This window comes from Emydura macquarii, unplaced genomic scaffold (genome assembly GCF_026122565.2).
Source record: "Emydura macquarii macquarii isolate MOO-44397 ecotype Brisbane River unplaced genomic scaffold, CSIRO-AGI_Emac_v2 contig_629, whole genome shotgun sequence".
NCBI lineage: Eukaryota > Metazoa > Chordata > Testudines > Chelidae > Emydura > Emydura macquarii.
Genome location: NW_027130766.1, coordinates 7167319 through 7191808, shown reverse-complemented (window position 1 = coordinate 7191808; position 24490 = coordinate 7167319). Strand labels below are relative to the sequence as shown.

At 54.8% G+C, this 24490-nt stretch overlaps 1 protein-coding gene across 3 annotated transcripts; it reads right to left on the bottom strand.

Annotated features, from left to right (window-relative positions):
- Positions 1-634: 634 nt before the first annotated feature.
- On the bottom strand, positions 635-24244 carry PPP1R1B (protein phosphatase 1 regulatory inhibitor subunit 1B). 3 transcript variants are annotated; one of them, XM_067541216.1, is made up of 9 exons: positions 23953-24244; positions 19786-19846; positions 18890-18912; positions 16812-16887; positions 10561-10728; positions 7381-7533; positions 4961-5032; positions 3912-4061; positions 635-2570 (listed from the first exon to the last, which is right to left on the bottom strand). In XM_067541216.1, exons 1-9 carry the CDS (start codon positions 24031-24033, stop codon positions 2467-2469), a joined length of 888 nt encoding a protein of 295 aa, XP_067397317.1. In that variant the 5' UTR covers positions 24034-24244; the 3' UTR covers positions 635-2466. The 3 variants fall into 3 exon arrangements, with proteins under 3 accessions (XP_067397317.1, XP_067397318.1, XP_067397320.1); XM_067541217.1 differs by having other exon boundaries at positions 7381-7491; XM_067541219.1 differs by having other exon boundaries at positions 7381-7461.
- Positions 24245-24490: the final 246 nt, after the last annotated feature.

Genomic DNA, 24490 nt, shown 5'->3' with positions numbered 1-24490 from the left:
ACTGCTTCTACTCCGGCCCAGCTTGGGTGGGAAGCTGTTGCTATCTGATCCTAGCAGATGTGGTTCCACATCACAAAACCCCACCATGATTACACCTGCTTGTTGGAAGACTCAGCAGTGAGGCCAAAGACTGAGTGGATCCTGAATGCCCCTCTCACTCCTAAAGGGGAGCCAGGCAGGTCAGTATGAAGAAGCTTGCACAGGTGCTGCCCACCCTGTACCTCCCCCTAATTCCCCTGCCTTTCCCATCCGTGTACAGAGAGCCTCACAGTCATTGTTCTGAGGCTCAGACAGGAACATCTTTAAGCATCTGGCAGTGCAGTAACTCCAGCCCACGCTCCCTCTGTCACCATCGCTGTGGCTCTCCGAGGCCCTCGCAGCCTACGGAACATGAGAAATCGTGAGTTGCGCCCGAGTCTGCTGCTAAGCAGGGAAGCATTTAACCACTACACCAACCCCATAGGTAGGTTCCAGCCTCGTGTACTTACTGTACCCTGGCAAATCTGCTCCTGGGAGGTCTTGGAGTTGTCCCTGGGTGCTTGGTGATGCAAGAAGGAATAGTCAGACCTATTGTATCTGATCTGCTCCTCTTTCCCCTCTCCCAAATCTCTCCCCCAATAAAACACACTGCAAATATTTATTTACAAAGCTTTATTACAGCAGCGAGGAGCTGGTCTGGTGCATGGAAGGAGCATTGCTCAATACAGGATCAAAGGGTACAGAGAGAGAGGAGAGAGAGAGACCTAAACTAGACTAAGAAGCTGCCTCTTGCTCGCAGCCCCATTAGGGATGATATAACCCTGGAAAACAGCATTTGGGATTCGGCCAACAAGAACTTCTTGCGTTTTCCATGTTATTGCTCCCCCTAGGGGGCTGGTTCAAATCCAGCTCAAGCCGCTAGCCATTGTAAGCTGTGTGGTGGCTCCTGTGACATAAGTGAATGGGTTCTTGGTTCAGGTCCCAGTAGATAAGTGGCCGCAGGACAAAAATCACCATCACTGGCACAAACTGGCCTCTTTTGTTAGGCAGTGTCAGCGGAGAAGTCAAGCATCGACTGGGCTGTGGAGACTGAACTCCTTTCTCCCTCACTAGAGAGAAGGGCTCAATGGGAGTTAGGTACCTACAAAACCTTCGAGGATCTGGGCCAGGGTCCATGCTGCAGATCCAGCTTGAAACATGTTGGTGGGGGAAGCTTGCACTGACCCTATCTGCCCTAGGGATATAAACTAGAGGACTTCAGTCTTCAGGGCTGATGAACCAACTCTGTGATTTGGCCCAGTGTGACCAGATAGCAAGTGTGAAAATTTGGGACACTTTTTTGGGGGGCGAAGGATAATTCCATATATAAAACAAAGCAAAAGGGACATCTGGTCACCCTAATTTGGCCCCACCTCTATTCAACTGAGTTTCACTTTACTCTCCTTCCACTACTATTTCACATTTTAATTTTAAAGTATTCCTGCCTGCCCTGTCTCCCCTGTGTTCAGTATTCCTACACCCAGCCTCTGCTCCACTGAAAGCTCTAGTAGGTGGCATGATCCTGCATGGATCATCTTCAAGCTTTATCCTCTGGTCAGCACTCCCTTACTAGCACTGGGCTTCCTCTGCGACATGGAGCTGGAGTTTGCTCCAGTGTTCCTCTCTCACTCTGTGGTCCTGCAGAGAAGCTGAGGGTGTGTTTGCTTAAATGAAATATACAAACCAGGGGAGTTAAAGACCAGATCATCACCCCTCTGGAAGGAAGGAATTCTTGCCCAGCTTTGCATGTGCACACACCCACAAATCAGGATTTCACATTCTAGAGCAGCTCATGCTAGAACAACTCCAAGATTCGTGAGTCTCAGGGCTATTCCTGGTGGGGAGGGTCTCCACCGCCCATGCACCACCATCACTGACATTAATTGCTCCCCACCTCACTTGTAGCAGTCTTGAGCAAAGAGGGCAAGGACTGAAAGGACCAAAAAGACTGAACTCCCTGAAGGAAGGGCCTTTCTTTGCGGTTGAAGACCTGAGAGAAGCTTACATTGCTGCTACCTGTACTTCTTTGGGACGTGTGATTGTCTCCCAAGGGAAGGGAGTGGAAGCCCCATTGTTTGGCACATTTAAGCAGACTGGCCAGAGCACTAGTAAATGGAGAATAGGGAAAATCTTGCAGTAGCCTCCCGGCCTGGGATGGATTAGATGCCCCGCAGCAAGAGGACTTGCCCATCCCTATCATCTAGATGGGCACACACAGGCTTTCAAACATCTGTCACGCTGGCACCTTTCGCCAGCACTAAATTCACTTAACAGAAACAAGCCAACCGTTGGCAGGTGACAGGAAAATCAGAAAGATGAGAAAGGAAGGGGGGTAGGGGAATAAAATAAACGAGGCTGTTAAGGAAAGAGGATCCATCACGTGGAGCGGGAAGATGAGCGCGTTTCACCTCCGGGGCTGCTCCCTCCATCTTCCTTCTGCCACCCAAGCTAACTGGTGCCTCCCAGCGGGGAGGTGGCAGAGTGGCTCTCCACATTAACGGAGCGTGGGGGTCTCTCTGCAAAACCAACGTGTCTCCGCTCCTTGACGTATTCTGGGGAGGGGAAAAAGGGGAAAAAAAACAAACCAAAAGATGCAGCAGCTGTAGATTGTGAGCTCTCCGGGCCAGGAATCAGTCCTGTGCTCTGTTTGCATGCTGCCTGGTGCGCTGAGCCTTGATTGCCTGCAGTCCTTAGTTTAAGGCTCCGAGGTGCAGATCTTTGGTTTGTCTAGAGCCTGGGGCTGTGGAGGCCCTGGGTCTCTGACATTGCCTTGTTACCACCAAGGGAGTCAGACAAAGCAGCACCTCACCACCACTCCTGATTCCTGGAAGGTCAGGTCCCACAGGAAGTCACATTGGAACAAGGTGTATGGCCGCCTGATTGGCTCGCACCACTGTTTAAGCCAGGAAGTGAGCTGAGTGAGCGTCTGAGTGATCGTGCATGCCCTATGGGTGTTGCATCCAATCCCACTCTTGTCTTCCTCCTGCAGTCTGCCTCCACCCCCTGTTCCCACTTCACTCCTGCTCTTGCCCCCAGTTTCTGCCTTGCTTCAGCTCCGGGCCTGACCCTAGCCTAGTCTCTGGTTACTGCCCGTATGCTCTGTTCTGCTCCGGACCACTGGCCAGCAGTCCCGGCACTGATCCTGACTCGTCTTCTGCCTCCTGATTCTGACTTGACCCCAACCACTTACCTCAAGTCCTTCCCATTGGGCCAGACTGCCTGTGCCCGGTTTCTAACACAGAGAGGCTGCTGCGAGAATAAAAATGAATGTAGCTTTCCAAACTGCCCCAGGCTGAGATCCCGTCGCAAAACAGTGACCACACGCAATCAAAATGCTAAACTGTTTGAATGATTAAGGGGGAAAATCCAGTCCCTGGATCCCACCAAGTGAACCTCTGGGGCAGGGATCCCAGCTTATCGCTGGTAAAGAGCCACATGGCTCTTTTATAAGAGTCTGGGTGTTAAGCAGGGTGGCCTGGCCAAATTCTAGTTCAGGGAAAGCCTTTCTGCTGAGCCAAGCTTCTCCATGTGGTTTCAACAGGATGCAGGTTCCCCCCTTCACTTTGTGTTCCCAGCTGTTAGTTGCTTTGCACTTTGAAAACATTAGCCATATTCCACCCCAGAGGTGGCTGCATTTCAGAGCTGGGGTTGTGGCTCTTGTATTTTCCTTTGCTTACACCACTGTTGTGGGTTAGATGAGGCTTCTCTAATGGATGTTTGTGAAGTTCTCTGAGATCCACGCAAGGAACGGGTTCCCCTGAAGTGCTGGTGTGCTCTGCCCTACCTGGCTCTACTTATGGACTATGCATCCAGCACTGATCAATTCTGTGGTTGCTCCTGCTACATAACATCCTCCCCACCCCTGTTCTTGCTCCACAGGCTCATGACCTTACCGCTCGGGGGAGGATCGTCCTGCCCTGGCTCCGGTTCCTGGGCCTTGGTCCCGTCTCCTTCAGTTGCTTCAGGTTTCTCCCACTCAGTGAGTGAGTTCAGCTCATCTCCGAGCTCCTCTATCCCTCCAGCGAAGGACACTTTCTGGCCACCTAATGGGAGCAAACACCAGCATGTCAATCCAATGATGGGCGTCTCCATCCCCCATCATGAGGGTTCAAGGCTTCCTGCAACGATCAGACACGTGGTTTAAAAGGTCACAACGAATCAGTGAAATCCTGATTATCCATCGAGGCCAGGGCAGATCCAGATCCAAGCTCTCCTTCCTCCAACATTAACATCAGGGTCCTCTGGAAAGACCCTTCCCCTTTGCCTCCTGTTTCCAAGGCTCCAAAGTGCCTCTCAGCCAGCCCACCAATCTACCCGCTCCAGGAGGAAAGGCACAGCTGGGAGGCTAATGAAAGACCTTGGGGAGCCTGATTAATTTGCAGTCACAAAACGCCACTGATTTGGGGTGTCTCCATTTCTGAGACACCTGGGGCCCAGCTTGCAGAGGAAGAAGAAGTCAGATGGATACATTGATGGGAGCGGTGGGTGGTGGATCTGAAAATCAGGTCCAGCCTGCCTCAGGCCTTGTCCACAGAAGAAATGCTGTGCTGGTACCGCTGGACGAACATAGCGCCCTGGTGTAGATGCAGCTTGTGCCAACAGGTGGCATTTCTCTGCTGGCATAGGCGCAGCCCCGCCCTGAAGGACATTAGCTATTCCGACAAGGCTTGAGTGGAGATCTGACCTTAGACCTTGGGGGTTTGAAAATGGTGCTAATTTTAGCTTGATGCGTCATGCAGGTCAGATCAGAACCCAAAGGGAGACTAGAACCAGGGCTGATAACATCTGTGCCCCAGGCTAGCGTCATGTCAGGTAGGTGCCTCCTCTGAAAACATAATGGAGATGCTGACAGACCATTAACCCTGGAAGCATTGCTGGGTCTCCCACCCCACAGCAACAAATCATCACGGCTCCTCTGCTACCTCTCACACCAGCAGCTTACCTTTCCGTTTGTGTGATTTGACGACGGCTGGATAGATACGTGGCTCAAACGCTTTGGCCTCACTTCCCGGGGCTTCTCAGGGGTGCAGCAATGAACAAGAAAAAGAACAAAAGACGCATTGCACAAAATCTCCATTGGAAATGTTAACAAAGGGGATAAATAAACCGGCCAGGGGGCCAGACTCATGTCACAGCTCGATGTGCCCTGACCAGCAGTCCTGCAGGTGTATCGAAGGGCTCCCCTCTCATAGCTAAGCTGAACGGCAAGACATGCTCACTACGTCCTGATGGTTCGACCACTTAGCTAGTGGCTGTTGGGCAGCACAATATCAGGCAATCAGATGCTCAGTGGGAGGCCCAAGTCAGAGTCGTGAAGAACCCAAATCCAAGGGGAACCAGCTAGTTTGTGAGAGCCAGAAAGCTGCGATGGGCGAACCTCCAAAAATGGGTTAAACTAGCCCCTCCACACACCAAGCTTTGGGGGCTGAGGGGGAAGAGGAAGGGAAAACGGGACCCAGAAGGGAACTGCCTCTGGTTTGAGAGTCAAAGCAAACTCCTGCTGAAGGAGGTTTTGCAAGCCCAGGGTATGTCACCCCTACAGTGTTAACTCAGGTGTTGTCCCTGAGCCCTCTTCCAGCCCACAAAATCCTTTCGCCCAAGGGAGTCCGTCTTCACTGCAGTTTTAGCTCAAGCCTCCCCTCGCTCGAAACCCCCTCTGACCTGGGTTTGGAGGTGCTTTAAGCCCAGGCTAGCTGACCGGGATGGGGGTTGCGTTAGACCCTGGGCTCTAGTTTAACGCAGGCCAAACCACAAGTGCTGATTGTCTCCAAAGCCTTCCCACAATTTCCCTTCGAAGGACCGACAAGTTCTGCCATTGGCTGGGAAAGGATCCCAAAGTGTCTCAGCACAAAAAACCCCAGGGCTATGCCCCCAGCCACGTTCATGGGCAAGTGCAGAGACCCACTGATTGTCCTCCAGTGCTCTCTCAAATTCCCCTCCCTGCGCCCAGAACGACAAACAAATTCACTCCACAGTGGACTGGCAAAGAATCCTAGAGCGGCCCAGCTTACTGCACACAAAGAACCTCTTCTTCCCCTAGCAACACACCCGGGAGTGCAGCACCGCCAGTGAGAAGCCAGTAACTGGGGCATGGCTGCTGCTCACACCTGGGTGAGGCTAGAGGGCAGAGAGAACTGCAGTGCAGTGCAGCCACACCCCCCCAATAGCACATCTGGGCTTTGTCCCTTGCTGCTGCCAAGTCGGGTGACCGGATGTCTGTATTTCACAGGGACAGTCCCGCTATTCGGGGCTTTTTCTTACACAGGCGCCTATGACCCTCCACCCCCAGCCTGATTTTTCCCACTTGCTATCTGCTCACCCTTCTGCTAAACGAAACTGACTCGTAGCAGAAAGCAAAACCAGTGAGCTTAGTTTCCCCATGCATGTGACTGTGACTGCTGCAGACTGGGCAGGCTGTTTGCCCTCATCGCCCTGAGTCAGCACACTCCAGAAATGGCAAAGGAATTCAAACAGAACCAGCCACAAAAATTAAACTGAAGGTTGTTGGGTTTTTTCGAGGCTTTCAGTTCTAATCCTTGAAGGGCTTTGTAGGGACACAGAGAAGGAAACGTCGGGTCAGATGCTGATGTCAGTTAAACCAGCATAAATCTGGTGTAATTCCATTGACTTCACTGGTTTTACTCCAGATTTACATGGGGGGTAATGAGATCAGAAACTGATTTTGTTACCATGCAGAGGGACCAGTGTCCGTTGTGAATTATCCCAGTGTAAATCCAGAGCAAGTCCATTAATGTCTCTGGTTTGACCCCAGAGGAACTGACAGCAGATTCTGACCCCCAATTTCTTTCTTGGCAGTCTCCCTTTCAGAACAGAACGGCACCAGCCAAACCACCGAGCTGTTGTGGTAGAAGAGAGACAGGACTCCGGGGCAGTGAATGGAAAGGAGGTTCCTTTATCAAGGCTGCTGGATGCAGACAGACACCAGGGTTTTCTCTGACTCCAAGACTTGCTCACAGCTTGCCTTCCCTAGTGTCAACCCAACCCTGCCGCACTCCACCTGCTCCCCCTGCACACACACCAGACCCTCTGGAAGTTGTGTTTGCAGGAGGCCTGGACACCAGCGCAGGCGTGAAACCCCAGGCCCTTCTCCCCGAGCTGAGAGAGCCACTGTGATGACACGTGCCTCCTGTCCTGATAAAATTTCTCCCTGCTATAATCAGCAGCTTCCCGGCACCTCTGGAGCGTTGCGGCACAGTGGGAAGTGTGTGTGCACACTTGGGAAGGGGTGAGAGCCTGTGAAAAGCAGCGTCAGCTGCTTCCCAGATTTGGTTTGAACCGTTCGAGTTACTCATTTTACAATCCCTCTCCCCGGCCTTTCACAAGAGGGAGCCATTCCCTTACCAGAGTGCTGCTTTGGCAGAGCTGGCTTCGGACGGATGGCTGCCTCAGGTGTTGGAGGCAGCTCCTTCATCGCCGGGGCTCCTGGATGAATACAGTAGCGAGATAAGCCATCTGGGGAGCGACCAGCGAAGGTCAGGGCGGCTGGCGCGCCGTCTGCAAAGCACAAATCCCGTCTCTCCCCCTCCGTTACCGGCAATTTCAGCCCAATTCAGCCACGATGAGATTCGAGCTCTCTATTACCCCCGCCCGCCACTGCTTCTCTGTGGTTTAACCCCCAGTCACTCTTGCTGGCCTCTGATGGCTGTTTGGTGGGCTGAGTTTGGCAAATCTCAGCCCACTTGCAAAGAAGACAAGTGTCTCCCCTGGGGAAAAATCTGCCCCTGCCAGCAGCTGGCTCTGCTCATCTCCTTTGTCTGCAGCCGCAGCACGGCAGCCAAGGACTGAATGGGGCCTGGAGACTGGATGCCCGTCTCAGCCTTAGAGATGATGCTGCCAGGTCAGGACACAGACCCTTTGGCCAGATCCCTCATTCCCTCATGGTGCAGACCTTGGGGCTTGGACTCAGGAGACCTGTGCTCTAGTCTGAACTCTGGCAGTGGCCTCAGGCAACTCTGTGCCTCAGTCTCCCCTGCCATCCTTTACCTCGTCTATTTAGATAGTCAGTAACTGGGGGGCAGAGGCTGTTTCTCACTATGGGTACGTACAGTGCCCTGCACACTGGGACCCTTGATTGCTACTGTGGCCTCTAGGTACCACTGTAATACATCTACATCGCAACGCACTGCCAATAGCCTCGGCAGCTGCTGCCCTCACTTCCTTCAGATGCCTCCGCTGCCACGCTGCCGCTCGTAAATCAGCCAATTGGTGGTGGCCGGAGGGGCAGGCTGGGACAGCTGCTGCTCTGCCGATTGCTAATTGCAAAAGGTAGCTATCAGAGTGTAGCTGTTCGATGATATCCCTTCCACCCCTCCCCCCGGCCCCCCAGCTCCACTTCATACATGACTTGTCCTCTTAGACTGTAAGTTCGCTGGGACAGCTGCTAAGTCTTCCTAAGTGTTTGTTCAGGGCCTCACTGAGCAGGGCCCTGATCCTGACCGAGGCTTTGAACTGCTAGGGGGACACAGATCTGAAACGGACACGCAGCTGCTCTGGGGAGGGGCACGTTACACATTCCTAAATAGATTTCACTGCAGTTGTGTTGGCAGGGCTGTGTGTGTGCGGGGGGAGCCCAGGACTGGCAGGGCAAGGGGATGCAGGGCAGGATGAAGGGGCACCGTCTGAGCTGTGGAAGGGGGAGCCCAAGGAAGCGGGGCAAGTGGGGGGAGGCGGGGCGGAGGGGAGCCCAGGACTATGAAAGAAACAAAGAACTTAGTAGGAAAGCCAGCCGCCTTTCCCCGGTTCTCACTGCCCGGAGCAGAAGCCGCGCTGCTCGGAGCTGAGTGGGCGAAGTGCCAAGAGAAACTTTCCCAATGTGACCCGTGGCAATCATGGCTGAGGAATCTCAGTGATTCCCACACCCCTGAATTTAACTGGGGCGGGGGGGAAATCTCCACACCCCCCGCCGGTGCCGGGAAAGCAGGTGGGTGGGTTGGGGTGGGAGCGTGTCTCTGATTGAATGCCAAGGCACTGCTTGTTCGTGCCAAGCAACAGAGATGGTTTCCTAGGTGACGGGTGGCTCATTGTACCAGGGAGGGAGCGTATGTATGTGTGGCGGCGGTGGGGAATATTTACAGGTTTCTCCCTAGCAGCACAGGCGCTAAATGAAGGGCTATTTCAGTATGCACAGCGGGTCCCCAGCGAGTGGGATCCAAGGAAGGCGGGGGGGCTGGGGGGGGAATAGCAAGGCCTTTAAATAGAATCTTGCTACTCCGGCTACCTTCCACCTGCTTCCAAATCCCTGGAAGCCCCGACTCCGATCCAGGGAAAACTGCCCTGGACTGAAGCAAACGAGCAGGAATTTCCTTCCCAACTGCTCTCCCTTCCCCCGCATCACTTCCTTTCTGGGCTCAGAGGGGTTAAAACACCCCCCCCCCCCAAATGGCCAAGAAAGCCCCATCTACCCTCTGCCCTTCTGATTCCACCCCAGGCCCTTTGACCAGCCTATTCTGCGCTTGTTCCCCCCGCTCTGCCCGGGTAGCATCACCTAGCCAGGCTGCACTGTTGTAACTGACCGCACCAGGGGCACGGCTGGGTTCCCACCCGTCCGGCCGCCTCGGCTGGAGCTTGGCACTGGAGTACCTGAGCGTCTAGGGAACCCAGCCCTGCACAGGGCTGTCTCGCAGGGCACTGGGCTTGGACACCTCATTCTTTCCAAGAGGAATCTCAGTGGAGCAAAGCCAGCACCATGCCCTTGGAAATGCCCAGCCGCCCTTCGAGCTGCAGAACAGATACAAACTCTCCTAGAGGGGCCACCCAACGAAATGGCAGCGTCATCCCCGAGTTACCGCTGAGCCTAAACCTGCAGGTCATTGTCCCTGCTGATTCGTCCCGCTCTCGGGTTCAGGGACGGCTGATCAGGCTCTGGGGTCCCGCGGGGATGGACTCAGCACAGGGAGGAAAGCAGCGACTCCCATCACCGTGCTAACAAACGTGACGACCCAGCTAGCAACAGAGCTGTGATATTTGCTGGCGTTAGACCGGGATGGCAGGGATTATCAGTGTCCCCACATGGAGAAACTGAGGCGCAGAGCGGCTCCCCTAGGTCAACCAGGAAAGCTCGCAGTAGAGCATCTCTCCTGCGTCCCTGCCTCGCGGTGGAAGGAGAGCCAGCTGCCAACCGTCGGCTACGTCTGTTGGGTGCTTTCACCCAGGACTTTTGGAAACACAGCCCCACTCTTACAGGATCCAGGACTCGACTCCCGTCTTTCTAGCTCCTTGGCCTGTCCTCGTAGCACATGATCGCTCTGCATTGTCCGGCCCTGTGCTCCCCTCCTTAGGGAAAATCGAACGACCTGAACATCTGTCTCAGGGTTGTGCTGCCACTGGGGCCATCAGGCTTCTCCCGGCCTTGGAGGCCCTACAGGGGATTTTGGGCGCGGCAGGAGGTGCAGGATTGGAGTAGGGACTCTGGTGGGGGCCGAGTTGAGGGGTGCCTGCCCATGCCCTCTGCAGCCCCTCTCCACCTGCTGCTCCTGCCCCCTTCCTCCCCGCCCGGGGATATTTATAGTGCATTTCACTTACCAGGAACGGTATGGCTCTCTAGTTCACACGGGCCAGGGATCTCGGAGTCCTCGTCGTCCGGGTCACACAACTTGCTATCCTCGGCCTCCCCCTCGGAGCTGTCCTCCTGCTCCCCGTCCTCCAGGCCGCTGCTGGCTTCCAGGTGCGACTGCACGATGCGCTGCATGGCTGGAAGGCACAAGCAGGCCAGGCCGTTGCATGGGAGGGCAGAAGAGCCAACTCCTGCCAGCGGGAGCCGGGTCCCGCCAGCGCAGCTTCCAGCCCAGCAGGCGACCCAGCCTCTATTGTCTCTGGCAGCGAGTGATCCAAAAGATGGGAGCTGCCCCCCACTAGCGATCTCTGTGCGTATTGTACTCTACGCTCCTTCTTAGGATCTCAAAGCACTTTACAAACAGCAGAGCACACTCACAAACTCCCTCACAGCAGGTCAGTGTTAACCCTGCTGCACAGATGGGGAAACTGAGGCAGAGAGAGAGGATGTTACATACCTGAGATCACACCCTGTCAGTGGCTAACGCTGGAACAGAACCCAGGAGTCCTGACTCCCAGTCCTGTTTTCTAACGACTTCACCCTTCTCTTGGTACTTCACACAGATCAGATCCTTCTTTCACTCACATCAGTTTCATGCCTGTGTAAACCCCCTGATTTCAGAGGCGTTAATCCTGATTTCAACTGCCGGCAGAATATTACCAAGCCTGGTATCTATAAAGGACATTACCACCATATTCTTCAAACCACTGTGGTTACAGTAACCACAGCTGTGAACCTAAAACTTGTTTCATGATCAGGCTTTTTCCTCCATCACCTGCGCATGCTGGTTTGTTTATTGTAGGGTTGCTTGTAAGTGCTGTGACGTGACCACTACTTAGCTATTGTGCAGCGGCTAGCGCACACAGAGCACGGGCACTGGTTGTTATCGCAGGGCAGCTCCCGGAGTGGTAGGCTCAGCAGGCGGTGCCAGGCCAGCTCCTCCATAGCAGCATGAGAGCTGATACCCCGAGCGCTGGTTGTGCTTGCGGAGTTGCTCTTCGGATGCTCTTGGTTTTCCTCTGAGCAGCGGATATAGTGGAGCAGACAATCTCCTCCTGGGAGCGGAGAGGCCTGTTTGTGTGCAGGGCCAGCCCTGCAGATTGTTGAAGCAGACGTGTGTGCCTGTCAACCCAGCCATGACAATCCTCTGGGTACGCAGGCTCTGGCCAGCACACAGGGCAGCCCTACAATAACAAATGTCAGTGCACCTATGCACTCAGCGCCCCCCCGGACAGATGCATCTAGTATGCAAACGGACTGACTGGCAGATCAGAGACAGACAGCTTCAAAATAGCAACGCAGCTGGCAACACCTTCTCCCCAGCCTGCCGGGGGATTGTCCGAAAGATCAGCAGACGTATGCCTACACGGCGATAAAAACCGCCACACCAAGTCTCGGAGCCCGGGCCAGCCGTGGCCATGCTGCAGGTCTTTGGCTGCAGTGACCCTCTTTGAAGGGAAAGGTTCCACAGCATCTCATTAAGTATAAAATGAGCCAGAGTGGAAAGCCAGGCCGGGAAGGGAGGTGAGGAAGCACCAAGGAACTTCATGCAGTCCCAGCTTCCACCAGGATGATGATGATTGTCCTGTTAGCAGATCACGCTGCCTCTCTTGCCGGTTTGGAAGTGAAACAGACGCGGCACATGGGGCAAAATCATCCCTCCCTTGAAGGAATCCTGGACGGTGCTGGCTCAGTGCATTGAGCAGACCCAGCCCTGGACATGCTGATGGGGTCTGGGTCTTCATCCACCTCCTCCTCTTCACCAGGGGATGAAGTGAGCCATCCTACCTGCTCACCCTCGCTGCGACACGGAAGTAGCACAAAAGGGTTCCAAGCAGCGCGGCAGCCTTCATGAAATCCGGCTTCCCATGGGGTCTAGTGACGCTGGCTGTGCCTGCCACAAGCTTCCCGGCCAGGAGAATTTGCAGTGGGGTGACCCTGGGCTATAAAGCTCCAGGCTGCCCCAGGCGAACGTGCTGGGTCATGTGCACACTGCAGCTGGGAGCCAACCTCCCGGCCCAGGCAGACAGACTCGCGCAAGCGCGTTAAAAATAGCTGTGTGGACATTCTAGCACAGGGGGTGCTCGGGCTTTTGAACCCACCCGACTCTTAGGCTTGAGATTCACTCCCAGTTGCAGTGTAGACAAACCCTCCGTGCCCTGCTATCCTACACATCCTCCCAAGAAAACCCTGGGGCTTTATCAGTGACCTTGAGACGGTCAGAAGAGCATGATATTTCCGCACTGTCCGAGCCAGCATGTGCCATCACAGGCCCGAGATCTCCCCTGTCTTTTGGAAATCTGGCCGTCGACTCACAGCGGGGGCTGAGCCCATCTGGTTCTTTCGGAGAGGCCTAAATGAGAGCTGAGCTCCGCTGAAAAATCTGATCCCGACTGTGGCTGCTGAGGCCTTGGGAATGCGGCCAGTTGGGGGAAATCTGATCTGATTTTTAGGGGGAAGAACTTTCTGCACAAGCCAGGGCTTAGCACAGACTCGGAGCCTTTTGTAAAAAACAAAAAACCAGAAAACCGCAGCAGTTTAAATATCTACTTCATGTATGAAAAAATAAACTGATTCGGGTTAGGTAAAGTACAGTGGGTGTGTTGGGTTAAGAGGGAGACATTGGCAGGAATTGGAGGTGGAGATAAACACCACAAGTAATAAGCACTGTCAACAGTGGACCATTGTCTGTGTCTCTCGGGCCTGTTTTTCTTCCCCAACGAGGCTGATCACATTCCTCGCTGAGGACTACATCCCTGCTAAGTCAAGAAGAACAAGGAAACATTTTCTGTGGGTGAGCTAAGGGCTGGGTACAAAGGACAGGGCAGAGGTGGTTCCAGGCACTTGGAGACAGGGGTCTGAAATGCAAGCGTTATCGCATCTTGGAGCGGAGGGAAAACATTGATTTGGGGATAAAGTGGCCCTGACTCACTCCCGTGCTGGAACTGAGACTGAAGGGAGATCGCGATGCGCCTCCCCCATCCTGAGGCCTGCCCTGGCCCCTGGACAAAGTTAGAGGGGCCTTAACTGCTGCCCAGACTTGAGCTCCCATTTACCACGGGCATCACAGCAACTGCGGCTGGAACAGCCCAGGACTGTAGGCCCACCTCCTCCTGCCCCCATCCACCCTGTCCTGCTCCCAGCACCGGCTGCGGGAAGCGGGGGACTCATGGAGCAGGGGACTTACAGATCAAAGGGGTTGTAGGAAACTGAATAATTGGCCCTGGTGGGGTGGGGAGGGTCATTTTAAAGCCATGAGGGGGTAGTATTTCCTGGGGGGAGGGGTACGAGACACTGGGCTCAGCACAAAGCTAATGGGGTGAAATTTACAGGAGGCCAGTCGAGATGATCCAACTGTCCCTTCTGGCCTTCAACCTGGATGATTCCTGTGACTCTGTGGGTACAGCCGCACTGCAACACCGGCACAGCCGGCCCAGGGCAGCTGACATGGGCTCACGGGACTTGGGCGGTGGGGCTATAACATGGCAGTAGAGGAGGGTCCCAGTGCCTGGGCTCCAGCCCAAGCCTGAATGCCCACCCTGCTATTTTCAGGCCCTCACCCCGAACCCCGTGAGTCAGCTGGGCTCGGAGACTTGGCGCCCCGGGTTTTTTGTCGCAGTGTGGGCGTACCCTCGGACATGTGCAGCACGGGGCATTTAAATCTTGGGAGTGAGACTTTGCCCTGGCCACTGTGGATTTCACTGGGTGGAGCTGAAACAAAGCAAGCTCCAGGGCGAGATCCTCCACTGCACTGGAGCTGCACTGGTTCCCATCAGCGGAGGATCTGAACCCTGGGCTCTTTGGGGTTTTTCCAAGCTGTACAGCCTTTGCTGGCCCAGGAACATCTAGTCTGGGCCCTTCTGTACCCAGTGTGCCCTCTGGGACGCCCGTTTTGTGAGTGCTATCGACCCAGGGCAAGATTTCCCCCTTGCTTTCCCCGAATTACAGGTCCCTCTGTAGCCCCATGGGAATCAGCTCCAGCTGAGCAAGAGAGTAACCCAGCCCTCCAGCTATGCCTGGGTCCTTCCCTCTCTTGCTGCCATGCAGGAGGCAAAGCGCCTTCGAAGGCAGCGAGGAGGGAACAAAGCAGAGGGCGGGGAACACGGGGGAGGGAGAGCAGGGCCTGAATCCTGCCAGATTTCACAGAACCCGAGATGTTAGAGAGAGAGGTGAGAACAATAGGTGTGGGGATTAGGTGGGAGCAAGCGGTGGATGGGAAATTGCTATGCACGGTGCAGAGCACGTGTGCGTCGCTGTGTGAGTTTGACGCAGTGCATGTGTGTGTGTGTGTGTGTGTGTGTGTGTGTGTGTGTGTGTGTGTGTGTGAGAGAGAGAGAGAGGTTCTGTGTGCACGCGTGTGTATGTGCATGAGTGAAACGACGTGACTGTGTATGTGAGACAGGGAGGGAGAAGTAGCAGAGCAAGAAACATGCTTCCTAAAGCCACTCCTCATCCCCACTATCTACCCCTCCTGTCCCCGCTCTGTGCCTCAATTTCCCCATCTGTAACATGGGAGTTACTGCATTTGCCCACACTGCAGTGAGGGGCGAGCCTGAACTCCAGGATGTCTGCTACGCACACGGAGCTCACTGGGATGGCAGACAGAAGAAACGAGCTAGGCAGAGCGATGATCCTCTCTCTGCATCTCACCCCTCATCGCCACACACCCTGCAACGAGAGTCCTGCGCTGCAGTAAACTCTTAAATATTTGGCAGTGTCTGCAGCACAGACAGCTTGTCGAACGCACACACGGCGTCAAATTAAGGCTTTAAATAGATCGTGTCAGTAAACACGCTGGGCCTGATTCATCTCCCTCTGACAGTGATGTGGTGCAACTCCACCGGCTTCAGGCACGCCGCTCCTGATTTACACTGGCAGGGAGAGAGAGGAGAACTGGGCCCTCTGATTTTGCCATTGACACTCGTTAAGATCAAAAGGTGCTAATGAGAAATTTGAGTTTGGTATAGGGTTGGTACCTTACACTCTTCCAGCTGGTAACATCTGACAGCCCAGATAGGGACACTTGCTGAGAAAAACAGGGTCATGCCCCTTAACGCCACTGAAATCAGTTGGCAGAGGAGGCAGGGACTGTTATTTGCTCTGTGTTTGTACAGCACCTAGCGCAATGGGGCTCAGTTTGGTTGGCCTCTACAAGCGACCGTAATATAATACTGGGAAAGAACTTGGGAGGGAGAGAGAGAAATTCACCCCGGTGGAGAGGTTCATTCACAAACCTCATGTACCAACTAAGTCCCCCTTAAAGACCTCAAAATAAGGTGTGAGTGGCACATGTGCAATGCACCAAATACATGCTGGCCCATTGCTCAAAAAAGTTAATAACGGTAATTATTTTGCTGACAGATAAGGACAGGCCAGCTATAGGAAAACCCGCAGAGAAAAGCACAGCTCTTTAACCCTTGAGATCAGACCTTATAATTGTCAGTCTCAGAGGGAACAAATTCTGGATCTAAATCTCTGTCTTTTTAACACAAAACCTCTGGAAAGAGGGAGCAGGGACTAGTCAACTGAACAAGGGACGGGCAGCTAGCATCTTTCTGTTCTAAGCCCAGCCGGGACGCAGACTTGCTGCATGGCTTTAAGCAAGTCACTTCCCCTCTTGGTGCCTCAGTTTCCCTACCTGTAGAATGGAGATGGAATTATTTCGCTCCCTCTTAGGGATGCCGCTGGGCTTATTTGATCTTTGTGGAGCTCTTAGCTTTTTCACAGGGCTGCACAATTATTGTCTCCGTTCTGAGGCATTTAAAATAAAACACACTGGCTATTTTTAACAGGTTATGGGGTGGGGGGGAACCCAGTGTGCCAGCTCCCCCTGCTAGCCCGGCTATGCAGCAGTAGCGTGCAGTCCCCAAGTTACGACCCGAAGGGTTTTGTGACCTTTAGGGATTTTAGCTTTTTCCTTATAGCTTTTGGAAACCCAAACCCAATAGAGGGAAATGTGAAACTGACTGAGTAAGTTTCATTGCCCCCAATGGTGGAAGACCAGTAAGGTGTCCAACAACCAATACAGACATGAGTAAACGAGACTGAAACACACCGCCGTGCAGAGGGAAGAAAAAGGCCACCCATCTCTAGGAGATGAAGCAAGACTTGAGTGTTACACAGACCTTGTAGACCATACGTAATGCCCTCTGCACAAAGGTGCATTTCACCACAGCTCCCGGCTTTCTTTTTGGAAGGGATGAAATGAAAGCAGCCCTACCTTTGAGAGAGGGAGGCGTGTAGACACATGGGTTGGTCCTCTTTGTTTTAAGGAGGTGGCCCTCACCTGGCGTTCTCTGGAAAGGAGGAGGAGGAGAAAGTCAACAGCACCAGAGCAGAGCAATCAAGAGAGTCTCCAGGTAACATGGTGGGACGGGCCTAAGAATCCAAGGCCGAGCTCAGGGCTGGGATAGCAAGTCGAGCAGCCGCCCAGCCAGAGGCCCCTGCTCAGCCACCTTCTCTTGCTCATCATGGGGAGACCCCACATTTGCTGCCCCGTGCTCCTCTCACCAGTGCCAAGGACAAGCGATGCCGGCTGTTAAGCACAGAGGCCCGGGTGGGGGTAACGAGAGCAGGGGCAAAGTGCAGGGAATCCAAAGCAAATCTGGGGCTCTGAGCAAGGCCAACAAGTTTTGAACAATGCGGAGCAAGGACTTTCGCACCCCTTTGCAAATGGCTTCACCACGGCCCTGGGCCTCACATTGAAAACAAAGCGCTGGGCACGGGTTTGAGGCCGGTGAAAAGCCCTGGCTCGACGGGCCTAGACACTGAAGTCAAAAACTGCAGCCGTGTTCTCTGCCCACTGCATTTTGAATGGTCTCTTGCAAGACATCTTAACTCCTTATGCTTAGCAAGCCGTTCCACCTTGTCCCTAGCTGTGACGCTCCAGATACCTTCCCCTGGCCTGAAGAAGGGCCTGGTGGACCTCAAAAACACATCTCTCTCACCAACAGAAGCTGGTTCAATAAAAGACATCACCTCACCCACCTTGTCTGTCTCATATCCTGGGCCCAAAATGGCTTCAACACTGCAAGCAAACCAAGGTATTTAGGGGGTGGGCTGAGAATTCCTGAAGGAGGAACCCTAGGCGCTGCCAACTCTGAGGAAAAGGGTTTGAACTGAACTTTGTCTTACTGTCAACTCCCAAAACACCAAAGAGTGGTGGGGGTCGGGGTGTATGTGCGGGGATGAGTTTGGATTCTACTTCAGGTGAGCAGACTGTCTGAGAGCAGGTTGTGGGATGCCCCTCCTCAGACAGGCCAGTGAGGGCCACTTGCTATTGCGGGATTGGGCTGAGGCCCAGCGCATTCATGTCATGTAAGTTGTCAAAACACCCATCTGATGATTACAGGTTTCGTTCACTGTCAGTGCCGAGCTGGGGCAGGATTTGAACTGGCCACATGGCGGTGAAAGGTTCCATGTGGCACGGTCCATGGACTCCAGCAAGGGGCTGGCTTTCTGAGTGCGCTGCGAGGTGGCGAAAGTACGCAGCAATTACGAGATAAGTCGCAAATCTGCTACAGTAACGAACTGTGATTTCTCTGCATTGTGGCGTGGGCTTGAAGAGCAGCCAAACCATTAACCAGTTCCTAAGCTTCAGATTCCTGGCTCCTGTTCCCTCCTTCATCTTCCATTACAGCTTAGCTCTTTGTCATGCATTAAGGAATTTAATTTTAGTCGAGATCAAGGAGAAGTCGTGGAAAATGTGGGCAGAGATAATCTCTCGCTGTGAGCTCATGGAGCGTGGGGGCTGAGCCGGGCTTTGCGGCAGCTAAAGTTGTTTGGGAACTTCCAAGGTAACGTGGCACCACGCGATCTATCCCTGTCGTGCCGGCTTCACAAGGGCAAGCAGTTGTTTGTGCCCTGACGTTTTCTCCCTCACCCAATTGGGAATAAACGCGGTGAATTTTAGCGCGACTGAAAGGTGACGACTGAAAGCAGCGGCTGGACGGGACCAATGCAAGCTTCCCCAGCAGCTCTGCCAGCGCCCCTCAACCCTGACCTGCCGTCCCCCCGGCTCTCCTGATCTTTGGCCCAGGCCCCGGCCCCTGCCCCCCAAACTTGCCAGCTGCTATGGGGGAAGAGGGCAATGCCAGCGTGGCAGATCTTTCCAGCCGAGGGTGAACTGGGCATCCACGCTGCCGCCACCTCCCACCCTCTCAACCGACTCCCGTGGAGGGGCCTCCCCGGGGGTGCAGAGACAGGTCTGCCTGATTGTTTTACTGCATCTCCATTTACCCGGCCCATCCTCCCCTTTCCCTCCGCGCAGGGTCCCTGCCTCCTGCCCGCGTCACTGACCTGGTACGAGCAGTATTCTTCTTCTGCCAGAGGACCGGGGGGAGAGGAGGGAAGAAGAAGAAAAAAAGACAGTCAGGGCACAAGCCGGGGCAGCAGGACGACAGCAGGGGGCACACACTGCGGGTCAGAGAGGGGCCAGATCCCCAGACACTTGGGGCTGGAGCCTCTAAGAACGGAAGGCAAACCCCACTTTGGTTCAGGGCCCAGAGGCCAGGCTGGAGCTGCCCTCCTTCGCCCCACTCCCTCTCGGCAGGGATCAGGCCCCTACCCTCCATGCCAGCCTCCGGGCAGGGCTGGGGCGAGATCAAACATGCAGGGAGGTGCCCACGAGGTGGGGAGAGGCACCTGCCAGCACCTCCATGGAGCTTCCCAACGGCCCCTGCTGCGGGCCAGCGCGGCCCAGAGCCAGACCCGCTCTCCTGGGCGCCATCTCTGGGGTCTCTCGAGGCCTCTCCATCTGGGATTCAGCCCCACGCGGGGAGGGGAGAGGGGTCCCCTGGGATCAGGATGGGGGGTTGGGGTGGGGAGTCCTCAGGCTTCAACCCCAATTGCTCTTCTAGCCGGGAAGGCGTCGCTCGCCTGCTTCCCGGGTTCTCCTCAGCTAATCGGCGATGGCCACGAGAGCCCCCCCCCCAGTCCCTGTCACCACCAGCTCTGGCCTGGCAATGAATCTAGCTTCCCCCCCCTCAATCGCTCTCCTCCCCTCCAGAAAGGCTGAGGAGGTTCCTGCACCCAGGGAGAGGCATGGGGGGAAGAGAGGGACCCGATGGTGGCCGAGCCCCTGCCTTTGTGGAAACCGCGCTCTGCCTGGCTTCCCCCACGCTCCCGGCTACGTCCCCCTTGGCTGGGATGGAGACCACGACCCCCTCCCTGCCCCCTGCCAGAGCAGACCTCACCTGGGGACGAGTGCTCAGACATCTGGAAGAGCATGGCAGGCGTGGGCCTCCGGCGGCGGATCTGAAGGGGGGCGTGAGGGGGAAGAGACGGGTTTGAGCGTCACTTGATTGCCCCATGGGGGGGTGAGGAGAGGCGATGACGCCTTGCCCCCCTTTCCTCCCCCTCCCTTTGTTCTGGCCCACAAGGAATGGGTCCCCCCCCCCAAGCAAAGCCATTGCTGTGGTCCCCAGGACTCGGCATCGGGGCCACCCAAGACATGGTATCACAGTGCTCAGCCAGGAAGCTCATCTGCTATCTTTGGTGGTGGTACCTACGATCGCCGTGGTAACGGTTAGGTCACAGGGGCACTGATGTCACAACTGACCCTGCCAACCAAGATTGTCTCCTTGTTTCCCGGTGCTCCCCCGCTGCCCCCACTCTAAGTCACCAGCTCCTTGGGGGCAGAGATGATCTGTTTATCGTGTTTGCGTACAGCACCTCGTGCAATGGGGCCTGGGCCAGGACTAGGGCTCCTGGGCGCTGCAATAATACAAATAATAATAAAATCCGGTGCCCCCCAGATAATCCATCAACATCACATGCCCTCTCCAGCCCCCCACTGGCCCTCTAATCACCTCACTCTAACCAGACAATTTCCAGTCCACTTCCCAGCTGTGCCAAAAATCCACAGCCAAACCCTTAGCATGTATGTATCACCACTGCCCTCTGTTGGGCAGGATTGGACTTGCACGTATATACCCTCTACAGGTTATAAACCATACAACAGCTACAGCTAACAGGGATTCCCCAAGGGGTAAGAGCAGGTTTCCAGCCCTGCCATGCCGCCCTGGAGATTGCATGTCCTCCAGGAGCCCTTTAAAGATCACAGAGCAGCCACTTCTCACGATTTTATCACGAGCTTCTCGACAATGGACGGCCCCTGGAATCATGAACATCTCAGATTTCCTTTTTTAAAAATAAAGATGTCTGCAGCACCCCTGGCTGCTGGGGAAAGCAAGGAAAATGTGACACAGGTAAAGGCTCAGAAACTGGCAGGCAAATAAAAAGAACCTCCACTTTATTTACTTTTAAAACAATCTTATGATTTTTGAGCCAATCTTGTGATTTTTTGGCCTCTGACTCATGATTTTGGAATGCCCGGGGCTGGCCATGCAGTCTGAGCTGGCTGCAATCCTAACGTTTCCATTACACTTTCTCCAGGCTTTCCCCCACACCTTCCATCAGTAGCGCCAAGGCTCTTGAGTTAGGGGTCACCTTCCCCTCTCTGTCCCTGGGGTGGAAGGGGCTCTGCAGGGTGTCATTTAGGTCCACATTTTGAGAAGTGGTCACTGATTTGTGGGATTGAAATCAAAGGAGAGGGATGGCCTTGTGGTTAGGGAGACACGGCTTCAACTTGCTGCTCTGCTGAAGACTTCCTGTATGATGTTGGGCAAGACACTTGGCCTGCCTGGGGATAACAGCTCTGCCCTTCCTCCTAGGGGTGCAGGAGAGTAAATATGTTAAAGATTGTGCGGCTCAGAACCCAGGGTGGTGGGGACATAGCAGTGCCCGAGACAGAAATGCATTAAAGGGACCTGATTATTCACAACGTGCTGAGTCCCTCAGCTCCACCGACATCCCCGCACTCAGCATCCTCCAAACACCTGGTCCCTTTAAGGCATCTCAAGCTGGAGATCCAGAACCTGAGGCACTCAAATTTAGTGGCCAGCTTTGAAAAAATGGGGTTAAACTTCCTTTTAGAAATGTGCACCCAGCTTTCTCCCTGCCCTGGCATTAGCTACCCAAACTGCTGGGGGGAAGGGAGGAGTCGCTTTGAGGTTTGTCCTGAGAGAAAGAGACAGACAGACAGACAATTGGGTTGAGTTGACTTGTGCTCCTCTGAGTTTGCCTGGACTTTCTCTGCGTGTGGCTGTTTAGTGTGTACATGTGAGGTAGTGCTGTGTGCACGGTAAGTGAGCTGGTGTGTGCCCGTGCACTCGTGTGCGTTGATCTTATGTGAAAGTGGCTGGTGTGTAAGTTGGGGTGTTAGTGTTGTGTATCCATGTAGAAATGGCAAGAGCTGTGCATTGGTATTTTGTATCAGTGTGTGTGTTCATGATCTATTGTGTGCGAGTGAGTGTGAGACGGGAGATGTAAGAGACTCGGACTTGGGGGGGCGCGGAGGACTCAATGTCCCCAGTTTGCTAAGCAGGAAGCGTCTAAGCCCAGGGACACGTTTGACAGGCGGTGGTAGGAGAAAGGTTGGTAGAGGATGAGACAAGCAATCCAGCATCCAGAGGGATGAAGGCAGCTGGGCCGTGACACCCAAGGTTCTTCTCCTTGCCTTCGGAGATGCTTGAGATGAAAGAGCCAGAAGTGGGTTTCGCTTTTGGGAGAAAGGCTGAGACGCAGGGAGAGATGTGGGGAGAAAGACCGGCTCTTACAGAAGCAAGGTTGGGGCAGGGGGAGCCATGCACATGGAAGAAGTGAGATCGATGCTGAGTGTATCCTACATGGGGCAATTCTGGGGCACAGGTGGGGTCTCTGGGTGGATTTAGCACCTGAAGATGTGCCTGATTAACAGCCCTGGGGAGCGACATCCCTCTTCATCCACACAGCACTGGCAGCATCAGGGAAAGCTGCCGGCAGCCGGCCTGGCTGGCATCCCCACTCAAAGAGAAGGGAAGGGAAGTCAGTCGGAAGGGAAGGGAAGTCAGTTTCCCTAGCCCTTGGGCCTCACGATTGAGGCCACTAGCAAAAGGGCCAACCGGTGCTAATGGTGCCATTTGTCACATGGACACAGGTCCACCAGCCCCAGGCCCCCGAACCCAATTCACATGAGGCTTCCGACACCCATGAGATGGTAACTTCTCAGGCCAGTGGGGACAGAATTTCCCCGACAATGGAAACCAGGTTTGTTTTTTGACCAATTCCCAAGAGGACAATGTGCTCACAAGATTAACCCACTGGCAGGGAGAGGTTCTGTGCACGGCGCGGGGCGCAGGTTGGCTAGACTTGCAATTCACGAGGCTGAGCAGTGCAAGCGGAACCGGGTCGTTTGTGAAATTGCACTGCCGTACCCTTTGATCGGACGCCCTCCCCCCCTCTGATCTTTGGTGCGGGCTTGTGGGACCTGGATCCAAATCGCAGCTGGACTCAACAAATCCAGTCCTCAGCGCTGCCTGTTTGAAGGCACCAGGGCTTGACAAACACAACTGGTTCTCACCTGTGCAGCTGGCATGGGTTTCTGCAGCCAGAGTTAACCCTGCGTGGTCACTGACAGATGCTGTTCTCTCCCCAGGGGCCTGGTTCTGCAAAGAGCTCGGGTTTTGCCCTCCTGGCTGCTAAGGAACTAGGCGCCTTTTATGAAATTCTATCTGCTTATTGCACAGATGCCTTAGCACACTGACCGGCTCGGGGACAATCCCGGCTCGGGGAATCCTGGGAGGGAAACAGAGTTAGTGCGGGGCATGGAAGAAAAGGATGGAGATGTGAGGCTTTCAAGGGGATGTGATCGGCCCTGGGCTGACCAGAGATCGGGTTCAGGGGGGTCATTCCGGATACAGGGTCTGATGCTCAACTGGTGTAGATCAGTTGCACTCATTCACACCAGCAGAGGATCCGGCCCACTGTCGCTTGGTGTGTGAGTGCGAAGGATGCACGTACATGTGTGTGCGCGTTGGGTTTGGGGGTGTTGAGGCGGCGTGCGCACCGGAGAGGGCTCAGATTTGTTTTTTAAATGGAGGGGTGTCTGGTGTGCCGGTGTCCTGTGTGACTGGGCGTGCGAGGGATGCAGTGCACGCACAGCAGTGTGCACTGTTGCACATGCATGGGAATGTGTCCGAACCTGGGGTGTGCACGAGTGGCCTAGGGTGTGAGTTTGTTTGCACTGGGTTTTGTGGATGTGTGTGAATGGTTAGGTAAGTGTGTGCCTGCGTACGAGTACCTGAGTGACCAGGTGTGTGAGTTGTGCGCCCTCACCTGTGTGTAGACGAGTGTGTCTGTGTGTGTGTGTGACTGTATCTGTGAGCGTGTTTGTGCATGTTCCTGTTCAGAGCAGGGCACGGGTGCGTCTGTGACCCTAGCAAACAGGTGCCAGCCCTGGAATCCAGCCTTTCCCCTCCGTGTCACTCCTCGCCCCCCGGCGCTCCCAATCGTGAACGAACCCGCTAAAGCGCTCCCCTTACCATTTCCACTTGCCGGGGATCCAGCTGGCTGGGGGGCGCGGGCACCGAGAACTGGATCTTCTTGCGGTCCTTGGGGTCCATCGCGCCTCGAAGAGTCTCCAAGTCCTCGTCTCTCTCTCCAGCCCTCCTTCCCCAGAGCTCTCCGGCTCCCTCTCCCCTCAGCTGAGTGCAGGGAGAACGGTGCTGCTGGCTCCCCTCTTCCAGCCCAGGCAGACCCTGGCTTAGCCCAGCGGGGTCTCTCACTCTGCTGCTCTCCTCCCCAGCAGAGTTAGACAGCTCCTGAATCCCGCTCCATCCCCGCTGCAGAGTGACTGGTGCTGGAGGTAGGGAGGGGAGAGGCAGAGAGAGAGGAGGAGGAGGAGGGGAGGGAGGGAGAGTTGATCTTCTACTGGCTGTCTGGAGTCACGGCCTGAATTATTAATCTCCCCGGGCAGGGGGGCAGAGGGCTAGCTTAATGAGCCCTCCCGGGGAGCCCACTGGGGGGCTTCGAACCAAACCACCCACGTCCAGTCTTAACCCTTTCACCGCCCAGCCGGGG

Bases quoted from the DNA above. Each gene is read 5' to 3' on its own strand.
- PPP1R1B (XM_067541216.1), bottom strand. From the start codon at position 24,033: ATGGACCCCAAGGACCGCAAGAAGATCCAGTTCTCGGTGCCCGCGCCC. The intron at 18,913-19,785 runs GTGAGGTCTGCT...GTCCTCTGGCAG, and splicing joins GTCTGAGCACTCGTCCCCAG to AAGAAGAATACTGCTCGTAC. The intron at 10,729-16,811 runs GTAGGGCTGCTT...TGTGCCTTCCAG, and splicing joins CACGCCTCCCTCTCTCAAAG to CCATGCAGCGCATCGTGCAG.